Here is a 24,713-nt window from a genome sequence, read left to right as displayed (position 1 = left end):
AGGTTTAAAATATCTTCTACCAAGTGTTAACAGATATCAGAAATCTAAAATAGAAAATTTACCAAACTTAAGATACTAATAAGTACTTTATTAATGAATGTCTAAAAACATGTGCACCAAAATAAAAGCAAATAGCTAATGCTAAATTTAGAAACTGCCAAATAATATATACCACATGATTTGAAATTTTTAAGTTTTATATAAACCTGTATTAAAAACATAAAGAGGAGTTGGAGATTTAGCTCAGTGGTAGAGTGCTTGCCTAGCAAGCACAAGGCCCTGGATTCAGTCCTCAGCTCCGGAAAAAAAAACACAAAAAACTAAAAACATAAAGATAAAACTATTAATGCTAACAAGATTGCTCATACAAAGAAACTTAACAGCAGTGAAATACAAATACAAAGGATGCTTAGTTTTGGTCCTTTTGGAGAGAAGACTAAGTTGGAAGTTTTTATTTGAAACAGGACTTTAGTCACAAAAAGGAAATATAGATGGTAACTGCAACATTTTGGTGTTGATTCTCATAGTCCTTTATATGTCACCAGTCATAATAGCAATGAATTCCTCTTGATTTACTGTGACAAGAAAGACAATGTAATGGTCAGAAACACAGAAACTTTCTTTCCCCACGTATATAATCATTTTATAATATATTAAACTTTACAACATATGAAAATCTTACAAGTCAAAACGTAACTTCTAAAATAAAAATATATGGATAAGCATTATAAATAAATAATATCTTATCACCTTAAGCAGGGACAGCAGATGATATCTGACATATCATTTGTGCAAAAACAGTTTAAAAAGTGACAGTTCTAGTGTAAGTAGTTTAACAACCCATCTTTATAATCTTTCCTTTACTAATACATTTAGTAAGGCTTCCTTCATAAGTCTGCCTATTCCATGCATGTGAACTAACAAAATTCTAAAGAATGAAAATACTTTGAAACTACAACAAAATGGCAAATTGTTGATTTTAAAGCTTATTTTGAAGAAGTAATAACTAAAACCAGTTCATGTAATCTCAAAAGGATCAACAGAAATAGTAAATTGATAAAATATAAATTACTATATGGTCACTATATTTGACACATTACTAAATTTATAAGTAAAATTTAGTAAGAAACTTTAATGTATAAAGTATATTTAAGATAACAATCTATAATAAACAGGACTGAAAATTCTAAATATGATCTTTAAAAACTATACATCCCCTAATATATAGGAATGTTCAGAAAAGAAAGTTTTCTATATAAAGATGCGTATATGCACGTCAAGACATATCAAGTCCTTTAAGGCACAAGCTATGGATGGTAATTTTTATGACAGCAAAAAAATACCACATTGAAAATAAAAACCTGGCTTCTAGTCACAGCTCTGTACAAACCAGTTCTGCATCTCGTCTTCTTCATCTGAAAACTAAACTGTAAGAGGACGTTTTTAGACTGTTTCTCTTTAAATCCTAGACAGTGATTTACTGAATCAAACATTTTCAGGTTTCTAATGAATGCCAACACCACATGAGATATCGTATAATGCATCAAAACATATACATGATTCCTATCCTATACAGAGGAAGTGAATAGGTGTCACTATAAAATCATTGCTAATTGAAAGAAACAATGGTATCGTTAATCTGAAACATTTTCTTAGTCATTGCTAAAATATTAGAGAGTAATGGTTTTTTTGTTTTGGGCTTTTTTTTTTTTTTTTTTGGTTTTTCAAGACAGGGTTTCTCTGTGTAGCTTTGCACCTTTCCTAGAACTCACTTGGTAGACCAGGCTGACCTCGAACTCACAGAGATCCGCCTGGCTCTGCCTCCCAAGTGCTGGGATTAAAGGCGTGCACCACCACTGCCCTGCAAGAGTAATGTTCTTAATATGTGGACAAAGTAAAGTTACTTTCAAGTGGCTTAGAAAGAGTAATCCCAGAGTTAGCTCAATAATTATGTTAGGTCTGAAACAGAGAACAAATGCTTGAAATATAAAATAATCTATTATAAAATATGGATCAAATAGTATTAGAAAATACTATTGTAGAAGAAATTATTAATGAGAAAATTATAGATATAAGCAAATCATGAATTGGATGGTAAAATACAGTATTTAGAAAGAAATTGGAAAGAAAGCCAGGGTGGGGAAATGCAATCACAAGCACAGAAAGGGAACACATACCTAGAAAAAGAAACTGTGAGTTAGGATGAATGAGATGTTCAGAAGCAGGCAGACGCCCATGAACTCCTGTTCAGTCCTAGACACTTAAAGACATTCAGGGAGACATGGAAAAACAGGATACAAATCTACACTACTCTTAAACTAAGTCAAGGACCTGAGAAATTGGGAGTTGCGACCTCTGTGGCTAAATAACACATCTGAAGAGCTTCTGAGAAGAGGAACCACTCTTCCCCCAACTAAGAATTCAAATAGACAAGAATCCTACACCAGTGGACCCTCATCTAAAAACTCTTGGTTTAAACCATCTACACTGAGGCTTCTAGACCAAAACAGAAAGTCCTGTCTTCTTAAGAAAGCAATAAAAGGAGCCTCAAAATGATTTGATTATAAGTCATTGTAACAGAATTATGATTGAAAGACTCAAATTCTAAGAAGTACTTGTTTTATCCAAGATTTTTACTTTTCTTATAAAATCTCAATAATCAAATTTCAAATTAAGCTTCAAATAGCAGTTCTGAAATCACAAAGTTTTTATATTATTTACATATAAAGTGTAAAAGCATTTAAAATATTTTAATCTATTTCATAATTTAATGTCTAAAAACATAACACTTAAGTTCAAAGAGTAAAAAACAGATGGTAACTAAGGGAATCCAACTAGCTACTTGACTACCAGAGAGACTTCAGATGGTAAGCCAGTTCCTCTAAAGCATTCTTTCTGATAACCGAGCATTACACCGAGCTCAAAAATAACACCTAAGTAGCCAAGAAGATGGCTCAGCAAGTAAGAGTCGCACAGGCCTGATGACCAGAGTTCAATCCCAGGACCCAGGTAAAAAGCTGGGTGGAATGGTGCACATCCGTAGTCTCGGCGTGCCTACAGAGACTGGAGCCTCCTCACAGGCCAGCTAGCTGGAGTACGTAGTCCAGGAACAGAAACAGGACAGTCATTACTCCACAAGGAAGGTGAGAAATCGAGACAGAGACAGAGACAGAGAGACAGAGAGAAGTTTGAGAGGCCATCTGGCTTCAGGAGGAAAAGCCAAGTTTAATCATCAGAAGCTCCAGTCAATACATTAATACACTGTTTCCCCTAACAGGAGGTCTAGTTAACCTTTGACTTTCTATCTCCAACAAAATAGTGTATGTTCTCTGTCATTTAGAAAACTGATTCTGAATTCTCGTACAACCATGAATTAGCTCTGTGATAAAATTGGGCCTCAGTGTCTTTATCTACCATATATGCAACATTGTATGTGTGTACAGCTGTAAATCTATATCCATTTTATGAAAGCTATTATGAAACTTGAGTAACATAGTTTACAAGCTAAAAACTACTTATGTTTGCTTCTATATAGTAGCTGCTAAACAAATACTGACCGGGCTGGCTAGTTTTATGTCAACATGACACAGGCTAAAGTCATTTGAGAGGAAAAAACCTTGATTGCGAAGATACCTCCATAAGATTGGACTATAGGCAGAACTGTAGAGCATTTTATTAATTACTGATTGATATGGAAGGGCCCAACCCATGGTGGGTGGTGCCACCCCTGGGCTGGTCATCATGGATTCTATAAGAAAGCAGGCTGAGCAAGCCATATGGAACAAACCAGTAAGCAGCAATCTTCCCTGGCCTCTGCACCAGCTCATGTCTCCAGGTTCCTGCCCTTTCTGAGTTCCTGCTTGGCTTTTCTTGATAGACTGTGACTCAAGATATGTAAGTTAAATTCCTCCCCAACTTGCTCAGGTCATGCTGTTTCATCACAGCAAGAGGTAATCCCTAAGACAGAAAGTGCTACCAGGATAGAGGTGTATTACTGTGAGAGACCTCACGTTGTTTTGGGAAGGATTGTGGAAGGACTTTGGAACTTTGGGCTAGAAAAGCCATTGAGTGTTCAAAGCTTGGTAAGCTATTCTGTGGTTGAATGAAGATAAGCAGAGGATGGAGGCCTGGCTTGTGAACTTCCAGAAGGAAGTTTGAAAATCACCGGAAGACTCTAATGGGGTTGTTGAATATTTTGAATTAAGAATATGTGGTTCTGGTTAGATGGGGCTGGAGAATCAGCTCTGATCAACAAGATACCAAAACCACCAAAGTGAAAACACTAGACCACATTAGTAAAACCTTTGCTCTGCTGGTAAAATGATGCTGGCCAGCTTAGTGGGGATTAAGAAGAGACCAGCATCCTAAAGACTTCTAGAAAGACTTCTAGACTTCCTCAGAGTTAGCACACAGAAGCTGTGGTCCAGAGGTGGCCACGGTTGTACCTTATGCTGGCAGGCAGGCAGGTAAAGTTGGTCCGATGGGAGATCATCCAGGTGGTACAGGTTTTGAAGGCATGAAGGGGACATGGAGATCAGCTGGGGATTGGCACTGTGTGGCAGGGCTAGGGTCTTTAAAGACAGCTCAGAAGAGGCAACTGGTGAAATGTAGCCCAACTGCAGCAAAAGACCCCAGAAGTCTGAAGATGCCAGTATCATGGGATGACCACCAAGAGCAGCCTTAGAGTGGAGCTGGCTTGAGCTTAGGAGACAATCTGTGTGGCTGAAGATGATAGAGTCAGAGAGTAACCCAGGCTCCTTGGAAGAACCCAGAAGATTCTAAGTGAATGGATCCCAGACATGAGACACTGAGTTAGTGTACATAGTTGGGATTTGGGTTTGCTTTGTTCAGATTTTGACTGTGCCCTCCTAGTTTTTCCCCCTGGAAAGCCATCGAGCATGTCCTCTGCATCAGCTCCTGCCTTCAGGTTCCTTGCTGGTTTGAGTTCCTGCCCTGGCTTCCCTCAATGGACTGTGACTCAGGATATGTAGGTCAAATAAACCCTTTCCTCCTCAAGTTGCTTTTGGTCGTGGTATTTCATCACCATCATAGGAACCCTAAGACACCAACCACCATTACCATCATTATTTAAAAAGTGGTCTACTATGGCTTCTTAAATGTTGCATTCATCTTCATAAAAGCACATACTGCATTTTGTTTTATATTATTTATACTTATATTGAGAGACTGGGATACTATTGCTTCTATATTATCACATATACCTATATATTGATGCCTACTTTGCAGTATATATTATTTATCTTCAAATCCACATATACTGTCTTTATTACTTTAAGCCCATAAAGTTGAAAAAATAGTTATTCTTAAAAACTGGATAGCATTAAACTTTTATAAGAATAAATGAGTTACTAAAGGTCACAAAAAGGCAGCAAAGTATTTTTATCCTAAGCAGTTTAAAATGCAAAAAATACAAAACTTGGTTTGTAGCCAAGAGGATCCATATTAAACATATTAAAGCATCAACGCCGCTTGCTCCTCTGCATGCTGGAAGCCAGGGTGGGCCCCTCCCCAGCCACAGGCACCGTGTAGAGGCTTTGAGAGAATGATGGTGCTGCAAACGCACTTGGCTGGGAAGTGGGTAACACTTCACCAGGCAGACAGACAATCACCTGAGACGAAGGAGCAGCATGAGGAAAAGCGAACACAAGCTGTCTTCAGGACTCAGTGTTCTGTATGTGAGAGTTAACATAGCAAAGAAGGACCAACAGAAATAAACAAGTGCTAAGTGCAGGACTGGCGTGGGGCGGCTTGGTACTTTACTCTGCAGGTAGTAAAGACTCTCTGTTCAATGTCTCAACACAGAATAACAACTTTACAGCCCACAGTTTAGGGAAAAAATGTTATCAATAGAATGAAGAAAGAGATTGGAGATTTCTAAGTCCAGAGGGCAATGGGGAGGCTGTAAGAGACACCAATGTATCTGTGTGGGACAGGTGGACACAGAACACAGGCAGCCAGGGACAGAGTACTCTAATACTTTAAATAGAAATCAGGGCCTGAATCAGAGCAGCAGAGGACAATTTTTTTTAAAAAAGTGGTTGAAAGAAAATCAGCTAATTTCGTAATAGTACAGAAGTGCAAGCTGGTTGAGAGAGAAAGCATTAAAAACTAAACTTTTAGTAAGTAGCTAACTTTTGGTGTTACTTCATCTTCAGAGAAGTGTGTAGATTTCATATTGTAACTTATATAGTTGTTTTAAAGACCTGCTTCGGTATAAATAGAAGCTCACAGAGTCTGGCACCCAATTGGACTCCCATCTATTCAGGAGGCTGAGGCAAAAAAAAAAATAGTAAGTTCAAGATCAAACTTGAAATAAGTTCAAGAAAACATGAAGCTCATCTTCAAAACAAAAGAGAATGAAAAGGGGGGGGGAGAGAAAATTTGCTTGGAGTCTTGAAAATCAACAACAGATTTTAGAACAAAGTAAGGTACAACTTACTTTCTCCATCACCATCCTTATCAAATTCTTCTATCATCGCCCGGAGTTCTTCGTCACTCATGTTTTCACCCAGTTCTCTGGCAACACGTCGCAAATTCCTCAAGCTTATTTTACCTGAATCATCGTCATCAAATAGTTTAAATGCTTTCAGGATTTCTTCATGTGGATCTCTTTCCAATATCCAGTCTGTCACTAGAGTTAAAAGAAACTTTTTAACAAAGCCTGTATAGTCAGAGAACATTCGTTTGTAAAAATCAGCTCTTAAATGAGGTAACAGCTGTGAGTCTGACAACATTCCATCTAAGAATTAAATGTCAAGGTAGATCACTAAAACTCAGAGATAAAACATGAATTCCAAATCCAGACTTTAAATGGTAATCTTTTAGTGTCTATAAATATCATAAATGTAGGCAAAACTATACTGTACAAAGGCCAAAAAAGAGACCACACACACACACACACACACACACACACACACACACACACACACACACACACACAATTTATTTAAAGTCCACTATTACTAAGAATTAAGCTAGGGACAGGGAGATGGTTCAGCAGTTAGAACCACTTGTTCTTACAGAAGATATGAGTTCAACTCCCAGCAACCACATGGCAAATCACAACAGTCTACAACTCCAGTTCCAGGGGATCCAATGCCCTCTTCTGACTTAGGTTCCATGCACACGTGTGAGCAAAACATAATAGTAAATATAACACATAATTAAGTTCATAAAAACCATTTTTGAAAAAGTGACTGTTCCACCTCTATCAGGCCACTGAGTTGAAGTCAACAATGAGAGCTCTTAGCCAATGTGACATCCTGATTCTTCCTCAAATTTCACCCAACTCAGCCATAGGGATCAATCAAAGATACTGCCATCACCAAAAAAGCATAACACAAGTTAGCACATGCAAACACTTACAGTATCTTTGTGATTAAGAGAGCCAGTTGACTATCAGCAACACTGGAAATGGGTTAAAACAACTAAACCTCATCACAGTAAATCACAACCAACAGCTCTGGAAGGGGTCTAAATCATGTCGTCTTCTTTTTTTTTTTTAAGCAAATTAATAATTCTCAAACTAGTTCAATAGAAATGAGTCATTTCAGACTTAAAATATTAAATAAAGCCACATATCAATAAAGTAAGTATATATACTTCAAGAGCATAGGCCTTTAATCAGTAGTCAATACAAATTGATGTCTATAAAATTTTATGTTGCTTGATAGAATTCTCAAAATATCTAGGTAAACAGTTCTGAAGCAACTCCACATGCTGTTCTGCTACAAGCAAAGGCATTTATTATTTTCATTATACTATCAAAAGTAATTTGGTCCTATTGGGATCTATAGATTCATTTGAAAATTTCAAACGCCTGTAGCCACAAAGTACTGGAATGTTTAATGAGCCCAAAGTGAAAAAATACAATCTAAGTCTTCTACAAGTTGTTGTCTATTGCTATTTCATCTGTATTTGGCTGAATAAGCACCTAGTCAAGCTAATGGTCCATCAACTACACATATATCCAAAATTATCTTTTAGCCATTAATTTTATCCAAAAAAAGGGTTTCCAAGAAACTAATTGAACTATATTACTATAAGTATGCAAATCAAAGCTCATAAATATTCAATAAAAAGAATTGGCATACCTACAGCCATAACACCAAAATAAAATACCACACTTAACTCTATGGCACACACTCAACTTATTTTGAATTCAGTCCCAACAAGAAAGCAGGACAAGAAAAAAGTGTTATGAAATTTCTTCATCGATTAAGTAACATACATGACAGGTAACCAGAAAGGCAGACTGCCGAAAATACTAATGTACTTAAAGAAACAACAGATGGGACGCCAAGATGTACCAACACTTATCCCACTGACACTCTATTAGTATTTCAGATAGATGAGTCTAGATCACCTACCAACACTTTCCCATAGAATGCAGCTTTCTTAGGACTTGTAACTGCCAGCTAAAGCATTACCCACTATAAAGTATTTTACAATGATATTCCTCCACAATTTCACCTTCCATTTCTGTTCTACAAGTACTATTTCTTCGCAGAAAATCTTTTCTCAATGGAAACAAACCAGGCATGGTGGCTCACACCTACAACCCAATAGGACTTGAAGCAACTAACACACACACAGTCAAGGTACCGCCTGTTCAACACAACTCCACATTCCTGTCCATTCAATCACTGTTTTGATTTTTATATTATAGTATTGCACTTTATTGACATAAATACACAAAAACCAACTACAAAGATACATGATTTAATTACACTGTTAGAAACGTCCTTCCATCAAAATTATTAGACCTTATGAAAATCATGTAAGGAAACAGCTAATGCATTCAAAGTAAACCAAAAACCATGAGAGATGGTGTTAGAAGGTTCTTAGGCAAACATCCAATACTTACTTCAAACTCACAAATACCGGACCTTCACATCCTTCGCTAGCTCCCTTCGGCTTTGCAGCCTCCTTGACCTCCACTGACTGGGGTAACTGCATCCTTTCCTCACTCTGAAATGGTGGGAATGCTTCCAATCCCATGAGTGTCACTCAGTACTGGATACTCCAGTTCTGAGGATACCATCTGTTTCACTCTCAAACAGAACCCTCTTTCTTTTCATCCGAGCAATCCCGACCATAAAGTCTACAACTTTGTCTTCTCCAGACTCTCTTCGGCTCATCTTCAATCTTCTCATCAGCTACTTTTTTAAAAAATTCTGCTGACTAAAGTAAATTGTAGTATGTTACTTCAGACTACCAGTCTGACCCAATTCTACCTTCTCTGTGCTCTGACCTTCTGTAGCCGAGGGGACTGCAGGACACAAACTTCTCAAACATGCTGTACATCGAGTACCACTCTGCCTGGTTGCTCTCTCTGCCTGGACTGCATCTCCTCTACTACAATCTTGGCAATCTTAGATTCCTAAAGATTTAAACTAAAAATTCCCTTTGCAAGCACTTGGTTTCTCTGGATGAAAACCTGAGAGATACTTTCAGGAAAGGGCCAGCTAGACGACACCATTTTAGGTTTTCGGAAGACTAAACCCACAATCTCAACTAGTCCCTCAATCACGGTAGTGGAAGGCAGCATGAATAATGGGTGGTAGAGAGCATGTGCAGTCAAACTCAGTCCCAGGGCTACAGTTTGACAACCTCAGCCCTAGCTAACAGTCTTCCCTCCATCCCACAGAACCAGTTTATTGTCACCTATACCTAAGTCCTGAGGACCTGGAAACAATTCCTTGGTAATTTTAACTAACTCTCATTCTTCCCACCAAATGCAAAAATTCCAGTGTCAGATAAATAATCAAAATGAAAACAATGTAATATTTTATTTTAGATAGAATTTAAAATGTAAGTAGTACAAGTCAGGAACAGATGAGTATAAAAACATCTCACTTCTAATCTTACCTCAAAGGCAGCAGTTCCTAACACACCTGCTGCTCATTAGCCAGATGCTAACTATCCTGCACTGAATGTACTTGAATGCTTTCTCCTTACAATGGGGAAAGCTTGGCAAGTGCCAGGCTCATCTGGAACTATGTGGAGGACAGTGTCTTAGGCAACAACAAATAAAGCTAAGGTCTAAGTAGTATGGAACTCTGTTCTTAAGTACCAAAATATAAAAATTACAATTCTTAAAATTATATTTATGTAAAAGTTGTTTTACAAAACTATGAATAATGTTTAAAGTAGCCTTTAACAATGAAAAATAGAAAATAAGACAATACAAATATATTTCCAACTTCTGAATTCAGCAACAAACAAAACAAAGGACTCCTTCTCTGCCCTCTCTCTATGCAGACCAAGCTAAGCTCAAACTCACAGAGCATGAGCTACATCTGCCTCCTGAGTGCTGGGGATTTTTCTTAATCATAATAACAGCATTTAGTAGCTCTTCTGACATACTACAGCATGTAACTCAACTGATACATTACACTATCCCCACTTTATAGGAGAACATGAGGCACAGACAGGTAAACTAACCAAGTTTCACAGACATTTAGAGTCAGAACCAAGATGGGAAGCTAGGGAGGGAATCTGTTTCCAAAGTAGTCTGTGCTCTATATGTGCCTCCATCATAGCTCTGTCATAGATGCATCATTTCCACTATGTCCTGACACCTGGCTTCTATAAATGCTCCATGTTAACACCTGGGTACTGTGATCATCCTCAGGAGACTACCTAGACCGTGAGGGAAAACAATTCTACAGATTACAGGGGGTAAAAAACATCTGCTTCTCTGAACAGTCGGACCCTGGTTGAGGATCCCCTGTGTTGTGAGAATGCTTCTTCCTCCTAGATTTGTCACTCTACTTCTGCCTCCTGTGCTTTGGGCATGAGCTCTTTAATAGAGAGAGAGAGAGAGAGAGAGAGAGAGAGAGAGAGAGAGAGAGAGAGAGAGAGAGAGAGAGGAGAGAGAGAGAGAGAGAGACAGAGAGAGAGACAGAGAGACAGAGAGACAGAGAGAATGAATCTATTTTCTCTGTCTTCTCATCACCCGTTATTTCTCCTTTAAGATTTAACTAAGGGTTTTGTGTGTATGCATAATTGCATTAGTTTTCAAGTTTTTTTTTAATATATGAAAATAACTGCGTGGCATGCTTAGATTACAATCCCTAAAGCAATATCATTGGTTTAGAACAGTAGCTTAACAAAACTGAACCTAAATATGTATATAATCTATGTATAGCACAGTAGGCAATATATTTAATTTACAATAGCCAATTCTCAGACTTGCAGAATCCTCTAGTGAAAAGCCTTTTCTGTATATGAGTAACTCATTAAAATCAAATATCCAAAATTTCAGCCACATTAAGCTCATACCATCTCAAGTTCTCATGCTTCCAAATTGCCAAAGATCTTCCTTACAATGGCCTGTCCATCGCTTCAACTTCACAACAGATGGGTGCATCACGAAGATTGAGGTGTTAAAAGTGCTGAGCCTCATAAACTGTCCACTTAAGAAGATGTATTCATCTCCCCATCTCCCACCAAGACCTACTACTCTGTCTTCTCCTACTTTACCAACAAAATTACACAGTGTGAAAAAGTCTTCAGAAGTATTTCCTCAACATTAGGATACTAAATTTTTTGCTTTACTGACAAGAAGTATTTTTTGGTCACCCTTTAGTGACATAATATTAATAAACCAGAAAAAGTAGCACAATAATTCCTTATTAAAATCATCACAACAAAAGTCAAAACTAATTCTTATAGCATAGCTCAAAGTATTTTTTCTTAGAAAACAAACAAAAACCTGTAATTTCCCAATAACTACGGGTTACAAAGACTACTTAAGTACACACCAACTTCATTAAAATCTTCAAAGGTGATTTTGCCTGTGGCTTCTCTATCATAATCTTTAAGAATCTTCAGTACATCGGCTTTTTTCACATCAAAACCCAAGGCTCTCATTGCCACCTTTTGGATTAAAAGAGAAAAACAAATTATAAAGCACTCCTTACAAAAGAAACAATCACTGATTTCTAAGAAAGTTTTACATCTTAAAAGATGACAATGAATTACTAAAGCACAATTATTTTGCATTTTATATCTCTAAAATAACAAAATGATAATATATTCGTTTTTCATTTTGAAATTATATAGAAATTTTTTCATTGACATTTTGCTGTTTTATATAACCAACTAATTAAAGAAGAGTTTACACAAAATAGATAAGACAGTGCACTACATACACAGATGACAATTCATTTGTTACCAAGGTATTAAAGACATGTCATAAACATTAAAGGGCCAACCAAGAGAACAAAAGCAGCCTGCCATGGTGGTGCACGCCTTTAATCCCAGCACTCAGGCAGAGGCAGGCAGAGCTCTCGGAGTTGGAGGCCAGCCTGGTCTACAAAGTGAGTTCCAGGACATCCAGAGAAACCCTGTCCCAAAAATTAAATATAAATAAATAAATGCAGTAAAAAAGCATAAAATTGCATGAACTTTATAATCTTACCACTCAGGAGACTGAGACAGAAGGATTGTCATAAGTTGAAACTAGTATGGGATACAAAAAGAAAAAGATCCTTTCTCAAAAAACCAACAAACAGCATTCCCATCGGAGCAACCATGATTAGCTATCAAGAAATTAGTTTGGGAGTAATTTAAACAGAAGCCATTTTGCTGTTAGGAAAGGAAAGGAAAGCTGTATCACTAGTTAGTGACGTCTTATGGAATCCAATCATTTCTTAATCAGCAGGTAAGTTGGCGGTAAGGATGTGGGATTACAATGGATGCCAAAACAAAGACTGGGACAGAGGAACAGAACTGAGCTGGTTCCTTCTCTAGGTGGGAAGAGTCTGGGTAGAAGTCATTAGCAAGTGAGAAAAGCAGAGGGAAAAATCCAGCATGCCAAAGAAAAGAAGGCAGTGGGAGCTCCACTCTGCACATGAAGCAGCCAGTCAAGGATCATGAGCAATGAATCTGCTCAAAGAATTAAAGACGCAAAGTTAATGGTAGTTTGAAAGGCAAACCAGAAGTGAAGAAGCTCCAGCTGTGAAATAAAGTCCCAAACCATGGGAGTCACTGACAATGATTGGCTATGACACTGAACAGGAATATCTCATGCTATTCGGGGAGGCTGGCAGCAGTGGTGGCGGCGGCGGCGGCAGCAACAGAACATTGCTATGGGGGATGAGCTAAAGAAGGACTTCAAGAGAGCCAGCCTACCACCACCTTCAGACAGTCTAGCCCCTCACTACATCGTTCCTGCCCCTACTTGGATTGCTTCAAAATCTCCTACGATGCTGCCAAATTTAAAACTACTAAACAAACATTTAAGGCTACTTAAAGACCTCAAATGTTATCTTTCTTACTAGGCTGAACATAAGAATGTAAGACCATCACCAATTTCCCCTTCTATCCTTATTAGTAATTTTAAGTCTTAAATTTGATATGGTCCCTCAGCATGTATCAGCGTTAGGCATCAGACAATTTACATCCTTTGTGACAAAGAAAAGCAAACTAAGAACGTGTTAGTATTATCTTAAAAATTAAAAGCTTGCGCGAGGGCGGTGGTGGCACACGCCTTCCAGCACTGGGGAGGCAGAGGCAAACAAATCTCTGTGAATTTGAGGCCAGCCTGGTCTACAAAATGAGTTCCAGGTCAGCCAGGTCTATTACACAAAGAAACCCTGTCTCAGAAAAATAGAAAAAAATGAAAAATAAAAGCTTGAAAGACATTTTCAATCTCACAAATGTCTGAGCAAAGGCAACATTCTCTGAATCTCAAAATTGTCTATGCTGCGCTTAAGATAGCTCAATGGGTAAGAATGTGAGTCCTGCAATCATGAGGACCAGAGTTGGAACTCCATCACCCACATAAAAACAGGCACGGCTGCAGGTGCCCGTAACCCCAGCCCTGAGGGGTGGACACAGGTGTGATCCCCAGTGTTCAATCTCTAACCAACCTAGGCCAAGTGATGAGCTTCCAATGTAAGGTTCCGTCTCCAAGGCAGTGATGCTAAGTGATGAAAGACACCCAAAGCCACTCTGCCCTCCACATGCTACACAATGTGGTGTGTGTGCCTGCACAAGCACATGCACACGCCACATACACGGATTTTTAAAAATCTGAACTACACTGTCCTCCAAAAGAAACCAAAAATGCAAGAACTGTTTGTTCTTAACTAGGTGAATGAAAAAACCATACTTTCCACCAAGATGTGCTTTTACATTTAAATTCAAGTTTCTAAAAGCCATATTAGGGGTTTTTATTCAGTTTTATTGCAGCACCTGTAGGTGGGTGCTGAAAACAGCCTCCTGGTTCTAAAACATGCTTTTAAAATACTTTAAATCAACAGTCAAAAATACATTCATTGAAACAAAAGGGATGTGTCATGAAGTACACTGTTACCTTTAATTCATGATAATCTATCGCGTGGTCTTTGTCGGTATCAAAGAGCTCAAACGCATCTTTGATTTCTTGCTTCTGTTCTTCAGAGAGCTCTCTTCGTTTTTTCCTCTTTGTTTTGTCTACTACAAGCTCACTTCTATGACACAGAAAAATGGGTTTAGTCCACTTCAACCCAACTCACTTAGGACAAAGAATGATCTTCTAAACTCCAAACAAAGCATAGTAGTCTGGAGAATAAACTGTCCCTAAGTCAATGGCCTGTAGTCCAAATGTACTTTTATATACCAAAGGCCAAAGCACCATTGTTATTATTATTCATATCACCTACCAAGAACGTGAAAAAAAAAAAAAACCTTATGAAAGTAAACTTCATAAATGACAACCGCGATGTATTTGGTTTACCTTGGACAGCTTATAATTAAATTCTCACAATTACTACAGAAATTTTAAAAGGTAAGTTCCTTTAGCACTGTACGTTTAGGGCATACATTTCTAACAGTGCTTTTGTGTTTTTACTCCACGGATATTCACCAGGCAAAAAAATATAAAAGCACCTAAACCTACAAACACTAAACGCCCCAATAACAGCATCTGATGTCTGTGATTTGGTCTACGCGGTGTGTAAACGTGTTGCAACGCTGCCTTCACAGATCACGGACGGGTTAAAAGTCTTCCTTGGAAAACTCTGGAGAAGCCTGAGAGAGAGCACCCAGAAAGGGGAATCGGGCCCCGAAAACGTCGGCCTTACAGGCGGCCAGCGTGCGGGCGGCCTGCACGACAGACGAGGGCGCAGCACGTGGACGCTCGGCGGCCGCCTCTCCGGGGCGGGGGGCAGGGGGCGGGCCGGGGCCGAGCAGGCAGGGAGGGTGCGGGGCTGCTGGGCCCGAGCAGGCCGGGAGGGTGCGGCCGGGGCCGAGGAAAGCGCGGGCAGCGCTCCGCCGGGTCCCCACCCGCACACCCCGCCGCACCCCGGGGGCGAAGCGGCTCCGGGACCGTCCCAAGCACGCCCGGGCAGGAGGGAAACCTCGCGAGACTTCACTCCCGGCCACCGCGGCGGCGCAGTGCGCAGCCCAGGGCCGCACCGCGGCGTCCGGGCGGCAGCGGCGGCGTCCGGGAGGCGGGGGCGGCCGTGGCGCTCGGGATGCTCCGCTCCCGGCCCGGCCCCCCTTCCACGCCCGCCCTGCCCCTCTGCGGGGCGGGGACGCGGCCTCCGCGCTACCGACCTCAAGGCTAAACTCATGTTCTCTCCCGGCAGAGACGCTCCGGAGCGCTCGAGGACTCCCCCACGAGAACCGCTCAACGGCCGCCGACCTCCGCGGCCTCGGGCACCACCCACCGCACAGGAGGTGCCGGCCGCGATTGGCTGAAGGCGGCCGAGGGTCGGCCCATTGGGGCGGGAGCCTCGCTGGCCCTCGGTTTTCATTGGTCAGGTTCCTGTCAATCAAGTCCCCCTTTCGGGCTCCACCGCCTCCCGGACCCCTCGGATTGGCCAGGCGCTGTCCGGAATCCTTTGCCTGTGTCGCAGTCCCCACGCTGGCAGTCAAGGCCACGCTCCACGCGCGACACGGCGTGCCAGACACGCGGGGCCAGCCTCGAGGGGGGGAAGGGGAAAGGCGTAGCACAGGCTCTAAAAGAGGGAGCAGTCACTGGGCATCCAGGTCCGCGAAAAGATCAGCAGGTTTGGGTGTCCCGTGCAACTCAGAAGCGTCAATCTGAAGGCTTTGTTCCCCAATGTTATTTGAGTAACTACCAAGCTGCTAAGCGTTAAAACTTTTCCGAGTGATTCCAAGAACTCACTCTGTAGACCAGGCTGGCCTGAACTCACAGAGATCCACCTGCCTCTGCCTCCCGAGTGCTGGGATTAAAGGCGGTGCGCCGTCAACGCTAGGTTTTCCAAGGCAAACTGGACTAGGCTTATAGCTATGTTGGTTTGTTAGGTTATTTACAATGAAACTACCTAAACGACCGTTTTCGTCTTTTGTGCGATTTGAGATGGATTTGCTTGCTTCTGCTCTGTGTTTTTGTGTATGTCATCTTCATTACCACCAAGCCTCTTGACGCTCCCTTGGATCATTCAACTACTAAGCTGAATGTCTTCAAGGTCAAGATTCTACTTTCCATTTAGCCGACTTTTGTACCAAATAAAATATCTGGTATTATTAAATATTAAATTATTAGATAAAGCTGAGAATAAACCATTTATATGAAGATGTTTGAAACAAAGGACAAAATAAACTAAATGAGAAGGAATAAATTACTGAAAAATAATGAGATCATTTTTAAAGGAACTTAATAGAATTAATAAATTGCTGAAAGCATTCTCATTTAATATTAAGCTTATTCTTGCAACACATAAATTTCACAGACTTCTAGGAAGTAAAACAGGAAAGAAACAATTATTACTTAAAGTTAGTACTTCAAAGGGGAGGTTCAAATAGGCCAGCAAGATAGTGCATTGGTTAAAAGTGTGGCCCATACAAGCCTGGTGACCACAGTGGGATCTCCACCCCCTGCAACTCTGCTAGAAACTCATAGTGGAATGAGAGAGCCAACCCCGACGTGCGCGCGTACACACACACACTAATTATAAACGATGCTTCTAATACACAGAATCAAAATGAAATCACTTCAAGGAAAACAACAGTAACTGAAAGTTGGAAAACTGAATTTGGTCAACATAGACAAAACTGAAAAACAAATTTCTGTGTCAACAACTAAAAATTATTTAATCCATTTGGATTTTTATACAAGACGTTTTAAAATTGTTGAGCTAATTCCTGTGCTTTAAATTCAATGCGTGCTGATTATGGAATTTTTATTATATAGCCAAGGTAGCAAGCAAAAGCCTTCAGCATCCCCCCAAAAAAAGTTTGCAGTCACTCAAATTCAGTGGTGTTTACAAGCAGCATGGTGTTTTAGCTGCTTCTCTCATCTTCTCTGGGAAGCTACCAAGACTTAGAACTCGCCTACCATGTTGTCTTTCTTTTAAACTAACAAAATTGCCTTAAAAAAAAAAAAAAAAGAAAAGAAAAAAACAGGGAAACCTCCATCCTAGAAAGGCAAGGAGCTAATTTGGATTAACATTCTGAACAAGCAAATTCATCTTCAAAAGCCTCCGGAAAGGAGTCAAGCCTTGCACATACCTTTGTAGGAATTGCAAGATCCTAAGCAAGCAACTTACTTCAACCTACTAAGAAAGCTAATCCAAGCCGGGCGGTGGTGGCACACGCCTTTAATCCCAGCACTTGGGAGGCAGAGCCAGGTGGATCTCTGTGAGTTCGAGGCCAGCCTGGGCTACCAAGTGAGTTCCAGGAAAGGTGCAAAGCTACACAGAGAAACCCTGTCTCGGAAAAAAAAAAAAAAAAAAAAAAAAAAAAGCTAAGCCACCAGGCTTGTAGAAACTTGTCCTGGCAGCAATATTAAGTGAAAACATTTCACAAGTCAACAGAGGCAAAAGAGGATACAAGAAGCCTAAAAAGCTGTTGACCTAACACAGTTTACCTGGAGGAAAACTCTCAAGAGGAAAAACTCAATGGATTCCAAGCAATAGCGATGGAGAAAAAGAAGGTGAATGCCTTCAGTGGCACGGTGAAGACAATATTTATTTTTCTGCTATAAAGGAAACCAACGATAATTAAAAAGTCTTAAAAAATACAATTTAATAAGAATATCATTTCTTCAAAAAGACATAATCCAAAATGATGCTCTATCGGGGCTACAGTAATGCAATGGAGTACCACTCATACTCCCTTTTTAGAATCAAAAAACTTATTCCTCCAGATTCCGAGAGTCCTGGCTATTAAAAACTCACAGTCAATTCCTCTTCGGAAATTGTTCTCCACAAAGTAGATGCCTTGAGCAAGAGCATACATCTTCCATGCAGGCAAAATGCATCCAAAGATTTTTAATATGAAGGGGAGGAAGGCAATTTTTTTCCTTATACAAGGAAACCAAGAGACTTGTCCAACTTCCTGGTTCACTATGCAACCCTCTGACGCATCTGACTTAATTATATCATGGTTCAACTTCTCCTTCTGCCCAATCTGTGCTGCCAGTCCCTCACAGAACTTGTTTCTAAGAAGCTTTGTAGTCAACCTCATTTGCATAAATCACTTTCATACTGTCATCCCTAGACAATCTATCTAAGCTACAGAAATCTGATAGAATATTTTTAAAACAGAATAAAAGAAATACATTGTTCAAGTAGAGCAAAGTAGTTCAAGCTTAGTCATTTATATGTAAAAGTGAAATGGTTAACTTACTGTGATGCTTAATTTTAATTGTCAATTTGATGGGATTTAAAGTCACCATGGAAACAAACCTGTGTGTGTCTGGGAAGGAGTTTCTAGATTAGGTTAATTGAGGTGGGAAGAGCAGCTGTGGTGGTGTGAAAGAAAATGGCCCTCAGAGGGAGGGGCACTATTAGGAGGGAAGTCCTTTTGGAGGAAGTGTGTCACGCTGGGGGCAGGCTTTGAGGTCTCTTTCTCCAGCTTCCCTCAGTGTGACAGTCAGTCAACTTCCTGTTACCTGCAAGATGTGGGACACTCAGCTCCAGCACCACATCTGCCTGCACGCTCTCATGCTCCCCATCGTGATCATAATGGACTGAATCTCTGAAACGGTAAGTGAGCCGTCCTCAATTAAGTGTTTTCTTTATAAGAGTTGCCGTGGTCATGGTGTCTCTTCACAGCAATAAAAACCCTAACTAAGACAGCAACCATGTAAATGGCACCATTCCTTGGGTTTAAGTCATGGACTGGCAAAGAAAACCAGGAGCTGAACATCGTTATCGTTTTTCTCTGCCTCCTCACTGTAAATGCAATGTAACATTTGTCTCCTGTCTTGCTCTCCCTGCAAGGTGGACTGTTCCCTCAAACTGTGAGCCGAAAGGAGTCATCCCTTCCTCTCCTAGTCACTGTTCTTTGTCGTGAAGAGACACCGTGACCATGGCAACTCCCATGAAAGCCACCACATGTCCCTACGATGCTTTCCTCTGGCATCTTGTCCCAAGGACAAGAAAAGGAACTAAGATACATTAAAGAAAGTGTATTACATGGCTGGAGAGATGACTCAGTGTTTGAGCACCTCCTGCTCAAAACTACCATGAAGTACCATTCAGAAATGAAGTATTCAAAGAGTTTAAATGTGTTACCAGATGCTGTGAAGGTTGGTGGGTGGGACAAATAGACTAGGCAATAGGCACAAAGTCACAATTACCAAGGAGGAGAGATTTCCAGTAATTATTCCTTCCAAAGTAGCTATAACTAGTCATAATTATTGCACATTTCAAAGTAGATAGAAAGGGGGGATTTCAGCATGATACAGACAGAAATGATAAATGTTTGGAATGATGGAGATGCTAAGTACTCTGAGTTGGTCAAAATACTGCACATATGAACAAAAACATCAACATGTACCCCCTTTTATTTGTAAAATAATCATGTCAACTAAAAACAAAATGACTCTGAAACAGACAAATTAACGACTGTTGAGATGGATGTGGGACTGCAGGAAAGTGAAAGGATATAGTTAGACGAGGAAAGAGAAAGTGGCCCTAGTCCCTAAGATGCTGGCTTTTTGGTCACAGAAGACATTAGGAGGAGAGACAGTAGAAAGGCAGAAGGGCAGGTATCTGAACAGGCCCAACAGGGGCAAAGGAGAGGGCCCATGGGCCTGAAAAACACCCAAGCCAGCACCCATTATTACACTCCCAGCTTTGGGCCTGTACCAGCCTTCAGGGCTAAAGCCCTGACAGGCACCAGCACCCTGTCATAGGATTACAGGTGGGAACATAAAATATTACTGTGAAAAACCATGGTGATTCTTAAAATAAATAAATAAATAAATCTACTTGACATGCCTCAAGGCATATGCCCAAAAGAAATGAGAGCAGAAATTCAAACAGGTGACTGTACATCCATATTCATAGCAGTAGTATTCACATTAGTCAAAATGTAGACAAATGAATAAATAAATAAAATAGAGCATATATATATATAATCAAATATCATTTAGCCTTAAGAAATGAATCTATGTCTAGAACATGGTTGATACTTAAAATCTTTGTGTTAAGTGAAATAAGCCAGGCACACAATGAAGATACGTTTTATAATATTCTGCCTACGGGAAATACCTAGAAGAAGTAGTTCACAGAGACATCAGATGGGAGGAGTTAATTGTTGTTTTACTGGCACAGATCTTCAGTTTGAAATTAGTGATAGAGTGTGGTGGTTTGAAAGAAAACCCCCGCGCCGGGCGTTGGTGGCGCACGCCTTTAATCCCAGCACTTGGGAGGCAGAGCCAGGAGGATCTCTGTGAGTTCGAGGCCAGCCTGGGCTACCAAGTGAGTTCCAGGAAAGGCGCAAAGCTACACAGAGAAACCCTGTCTCGAAAAACCAAAAAAAAAAAAAAAAAAAAAAGAAAGAAAGAAAACCCCCTCCCCTGTGGGCTCACAGGGAGTGGCACTATTAGGAGGTGGGGGCCTTGCTGGGGTGGGTGTGGCTTTGTTGGAGGAAGTGTGTCACTGGAGGGCAGGCTTTGAGGTCTCAGGCGCTCAAGCCAGGCCAGTGGCTTATTGTCTCTTCCTGCTTTCTGCAAGATGTAGGACTCTCAGCTCCTTCTCCAGCACCTCTCTGCCTGCATGCCCCCATGCTTCCCACCATGATGATAATGGACTGAACCCCTGAATTGTAAGTCACCCCAATTAAATGTTTTCCTTTATAAGAGTTGCCGTGGTCTTAGAGTCTATTCACAGCAATAGAAAACCTAACTAAGACGTAGAGGCACTATTCTTTTAAAGGCACTGTGAGGAAACAATCAGACAAAGTTAAGCATCCTTTAAGACACCTGTCCTTGCCCCTCACCAAATCAGAGTAGGAAAAAGGGATTGAGTTTGATTTTAAAAGAGTTAGGAACTATTACAACTCGAAAAAAATGCCTTGTCCTGGCTTAGATTCGAATTTTGACAAAGCAGCTGTAAAAGGCATTATGGAGATAATTGAGGAAATTTGTATATGAATGGAGAATTCAATTATACAAAGAAATTATTAATTCTGTCAGGCATTCTAATAATATTTTTGTCCACTTATAAAAATGTTCTTTTTAGAGACACAAACTGAGGTTTTTCAAGGTAAAAATGTTTAAAATGTCTGTAATTCACTTTAAAATAGCATGCAAAAAAAAAGTAGTTTAAGAATTAAAAGGTACAACAATACAAGAAAACAAAATAGGAGAAGAGATGGAGATGAGCAGAGCCTGGCAAAGTGGTTCCTGGGGTGAAAGACTGAATGATTGCCACAGTGTCACACTCAGCCCCCACACCAGGGCCAGAAAAGAGACAAGAAATACTTGTGAAGGGGTAAGATAGAGCAAACAAAAGGCTGCTTAGCCTTCAGACACAGTGCTGTTCTAAGACACGTGACAAAGGAAAGCAGGAAGACATATTGAATCAGAACTGGATGAGCAACAGGGTTATAAGAAAGTCTCAGTCCACAGCCAAACACTAGGTGGAGAGCGAGCCCAGATTAGAGGTCTCCATCAGGTCCCTCCCCTCAGAACTCGGGGAACCCCATGGAAGAGGGGGGAGGAAAAAGTGTAGGATCCAGCAGGACAGAGGACAGCAGGAGAACACAGGCCACAGAAGGAACTAAGCGGGGCTCATTGGACTCAGAGAAGTGGCAATCATGGAGCCCGCACGGGTCTGCTCTGGGACCTGCACATGTTAAGGTTGTTAGCTGGGTGTTTTTCTGGGACTCCTAATAGTGGAGTCGGAGTGTCTCTGACCCATTTTTTTTTCAAGACAGGGTTTCTCTGTGTAGTTTTGGTGCCTGTCTTGGATCTTGTTCTGTAGACCAGGCTGCCCTCGATCTCACAGAGATCCGCCTGGCTCTGCCTCCCGAGTGCTGGGATTAAAAGCGTGCACCACCACCCGGACCTGTCTCTGCCTCTTTAGTCTGCTCTAGGGACCCCTTTCCTCCTGAGTTGCCTTGCCCAGCCCTGATATAAGGGTATGTGCCTGGTATTATTGTATCTCGTTGTGCCCTGTTCAGTTGATGTCCCTGGGAGGTCTGCTCTTTCTGAAGGGAAATGGAGGAGGAGTGGATCTGGGGAAAAAGAGGGAGATCTGGGAGGAGAGGAGGGAGAGGAAACTTCAGTCAGGGTGTATTGTACAAGAGGAATAAAAAAACATAATGGGCAAAGTTTTAAAGTCTTACAGCATATGTTTTGGTATGGTAAAAACATTTTATTCTGATTGTTTGACTTCAATTAGTAATATTATATTGTAATAAATTAATGACAGTTTATTTTATAGTATTACTATAGAATAAAGTGTATCATGTAGTTAAAAAAAAAGAAGAAAGAAAGTCTTAGTTCAGAAGGTGCCCCCAAATAAAGATAACCCTTAGAGGAGGTGCACACAGGACCCGTTGAGTTTTGACATCCCAGAGGACTACTGAAGCATTTGCTTATATTGTTCTATTATTAAATAAAACTTGGGAGTCAGATATCAGGATAAAAACCTGATTATCAGAAAAGTGGGGCTGAGGTAACCAGTGACTTCTTATCTGTCTATCTGTATATATATATATCCTTCTCCAATCCAAAAGGGCCAAAAATCTTTCTAAACCCCCTCCCTACTACATTCTGTGTCTCTCTTTATGTAGAAACCTCTATGGTTAATTCTGGTCAGCTGGTTGCTAACTCCACCCCCTGATTAAAGGTTAAACTTCATTGCCGGTCTCTGAGTGTCAGCAGGAACAAATATCCTGCACCAGCCCATACCCCGTGACTCATCTATCACTGCCAGTGCAGGGGTGAATGTGGGGTGTCTGTGACCCTATGGATGCTAGAAGGCACTTCCTTGGCTCCTCACAGTGGAGTCTCCTGAGGAAAGATCTGAGCAACATGTCTTCGTTGTGCTCCCATTAGCCTCTGGAAGGAGGCTACATCAAAAGGCAAAGACAAAGCCCTGGGATAGGAAAAGGAAGAAAAGTGTAAATAAAATGTGATGAGCATAGTAAACGACACAGGAAATCAAACTGACGACACAGTTCTGTTCATCTGGATCCTAATAGACCATGATGATGGAGGGAACTTTATTCTAAGTGTAACCAAAACACATTAGCTGATTTCGACCTGTTGTTATGTTTTAAATGTAGGTTTTAAACCTAAATTTCCTTAGATGGCCATCTATATCTCCAATGCTCTCATGGCAAATCTGTATCTCCCAACTCATGGCAAATTGAGCCTTCCCTTTTATCTGGAAAGTTGTGCTAGGGTATTGTGTGCTTGTTAGTTGCTAATCAATTGCTCCTTTTCAGTTTGCATCCCTGTGTTACACCGACAGACTTCTTTGTTGTTGTTGTTGTTGTTTTATTCTTTTGGGGGGCCTGCCACCCAGCTCCCAAATAAACACATGGAGAGTTATTCTTAATTATAAATGCCCAGCCTTAGCTTGGCTTGTTTCCTGCCAGCTCTTCCTGACTTTAATTATCCTGTCTACCTGTTGCCTTTGGGCTTTTACCTTTTTCTGTTTTGTACATCTTTCTTTCTTATTTCATTGCTGATTGTGTAGCTGGGTGACTGGCCCCTTGCGTCCTCCTCCTTGATCCCTCTTGTTCTTGTTCGTTCTTCTCCCAGATTTCCCCTCTCATTTATTCTCTCTGCCTGCCAGCCCCGCCCATCCTGTCTCCTGCCTCGCTATTGGCTGTTTAGTTCTTTATTAGACCAGTCAGGTGATTTAGACAGGCATAGTGACGCAGCTTCACAGAGTTAAACAAATGCAACATAAAAGAATGCAGCACATCTTTGCATCATTGAGCAAATGTTCCACAGCATAAACAAATGTAACATGTCTTGAAATAATATTCTACAACACTCCTTGCAACTGTTTTCCCAGACGCTTCTCATAGCTTTCCCTAGTTTCTTTTAATGTTGATTTTCCCATATCAGTCCCCCAAATGTTAACTCTTTTTTTAAGTATCACCTATATGCTAATGATGACAATTTTTAGATTTTTTTTTATAACCCTCTAATTAGTTCACTCCTGAAACTTAGATTTCTATCTGTGGATCATATATTTGTACCTCAATAGAACCTAATATACCAAAACAAAACCTGTCATGTTCTAAAATTCCTTATAATTTATTCTCTCTTCTTTTTCCCTCTGTCATGAATAACAGAAACACCAGTCACCCAGTTCATGTAACCCCTTTGAATGAGGTTAAGTTCTCATAATTGTCAAAATACAATTTTCAAAATTTAAAGATATGTCAGTCATACAAATATAGAATGAATGTTTCCAAGATCTATTTAACTATTTTAGAGGGAGACCAGAAAGCCAGAGCAGCTGATTTGCAGAAAAGGT

The 24,713-nt window shown here is 40.4% G+C and overlaps 1 protein-coding gene across 1 annotated transcript; it reads right to left on the bottom strand.

Annotated features, from left to right (window-relative positions):
* Positions 1-413: 413 nt before the first annotated feature.
* Cetn3 (centrin 3) lies at positions 414-15,725 on the bottom strand. Its single transcript, XM_042261760.2, has 5 exons — positions 15,571-15,725; positions 14,348-14,483; positions 11,790-11,904; positions 6,461-6,652; positions 414-575 (listed from the first exon to the last, which is right to left on the bottom strand). Exons 1-5 carry the CDS (start codon positions 15,585-15,587, stop codon positions 532-534), a joined length of 504 nt encoding a protein of 167 aa, XP_042117694.1. The 5' UTR covers positions 15,588-15,725; the 3' UTR covers positions 414-531.
* Positions 15,726-24,713: the final 8,988 nt, after the last annotated feature.

Source organism: Peromyscus maniculatus, chromosome 15 (genome assembly GCF_049852395.1).
Source record: "Peromyscus maniculatus bairdii isolate BWxNUB_F1_BW_parent chromosome 15, HU_Pman_BW_mat_3.1, whole genome shotgun sequence".
In the NCBI taxonomy this organism is placed as follows: domain Eukaryota; kingdom Metazoa; phylum Chordata; class Mammalia; order Rodentia; family Cricetidae; genus Peromyscus; species Peromyscus maniculatus.
Note: the sequence above shows the minus strand (reverse complement) of the source record. Positions and strands in the feature narration are given on the sequence as shown.

Coding starts and splice junctions, on each gene's coding strand:
- Cetn3 (XM_042261760.2), bottom strand. Junction 11,905..14,347: donor TAGATTATCATGAATTAAAG/GTAACAGTGTAC, acceptor TTAATCCAAAAG/GTGGCAATGAGAGCCTTGGG. Junction 576..6,460: donor TAAGGATGGTGATGGAGAAA/GTAAGTTGTACC, acceptor TTCTTGTCACAG/TAAATCAAGAGGAATTCATT.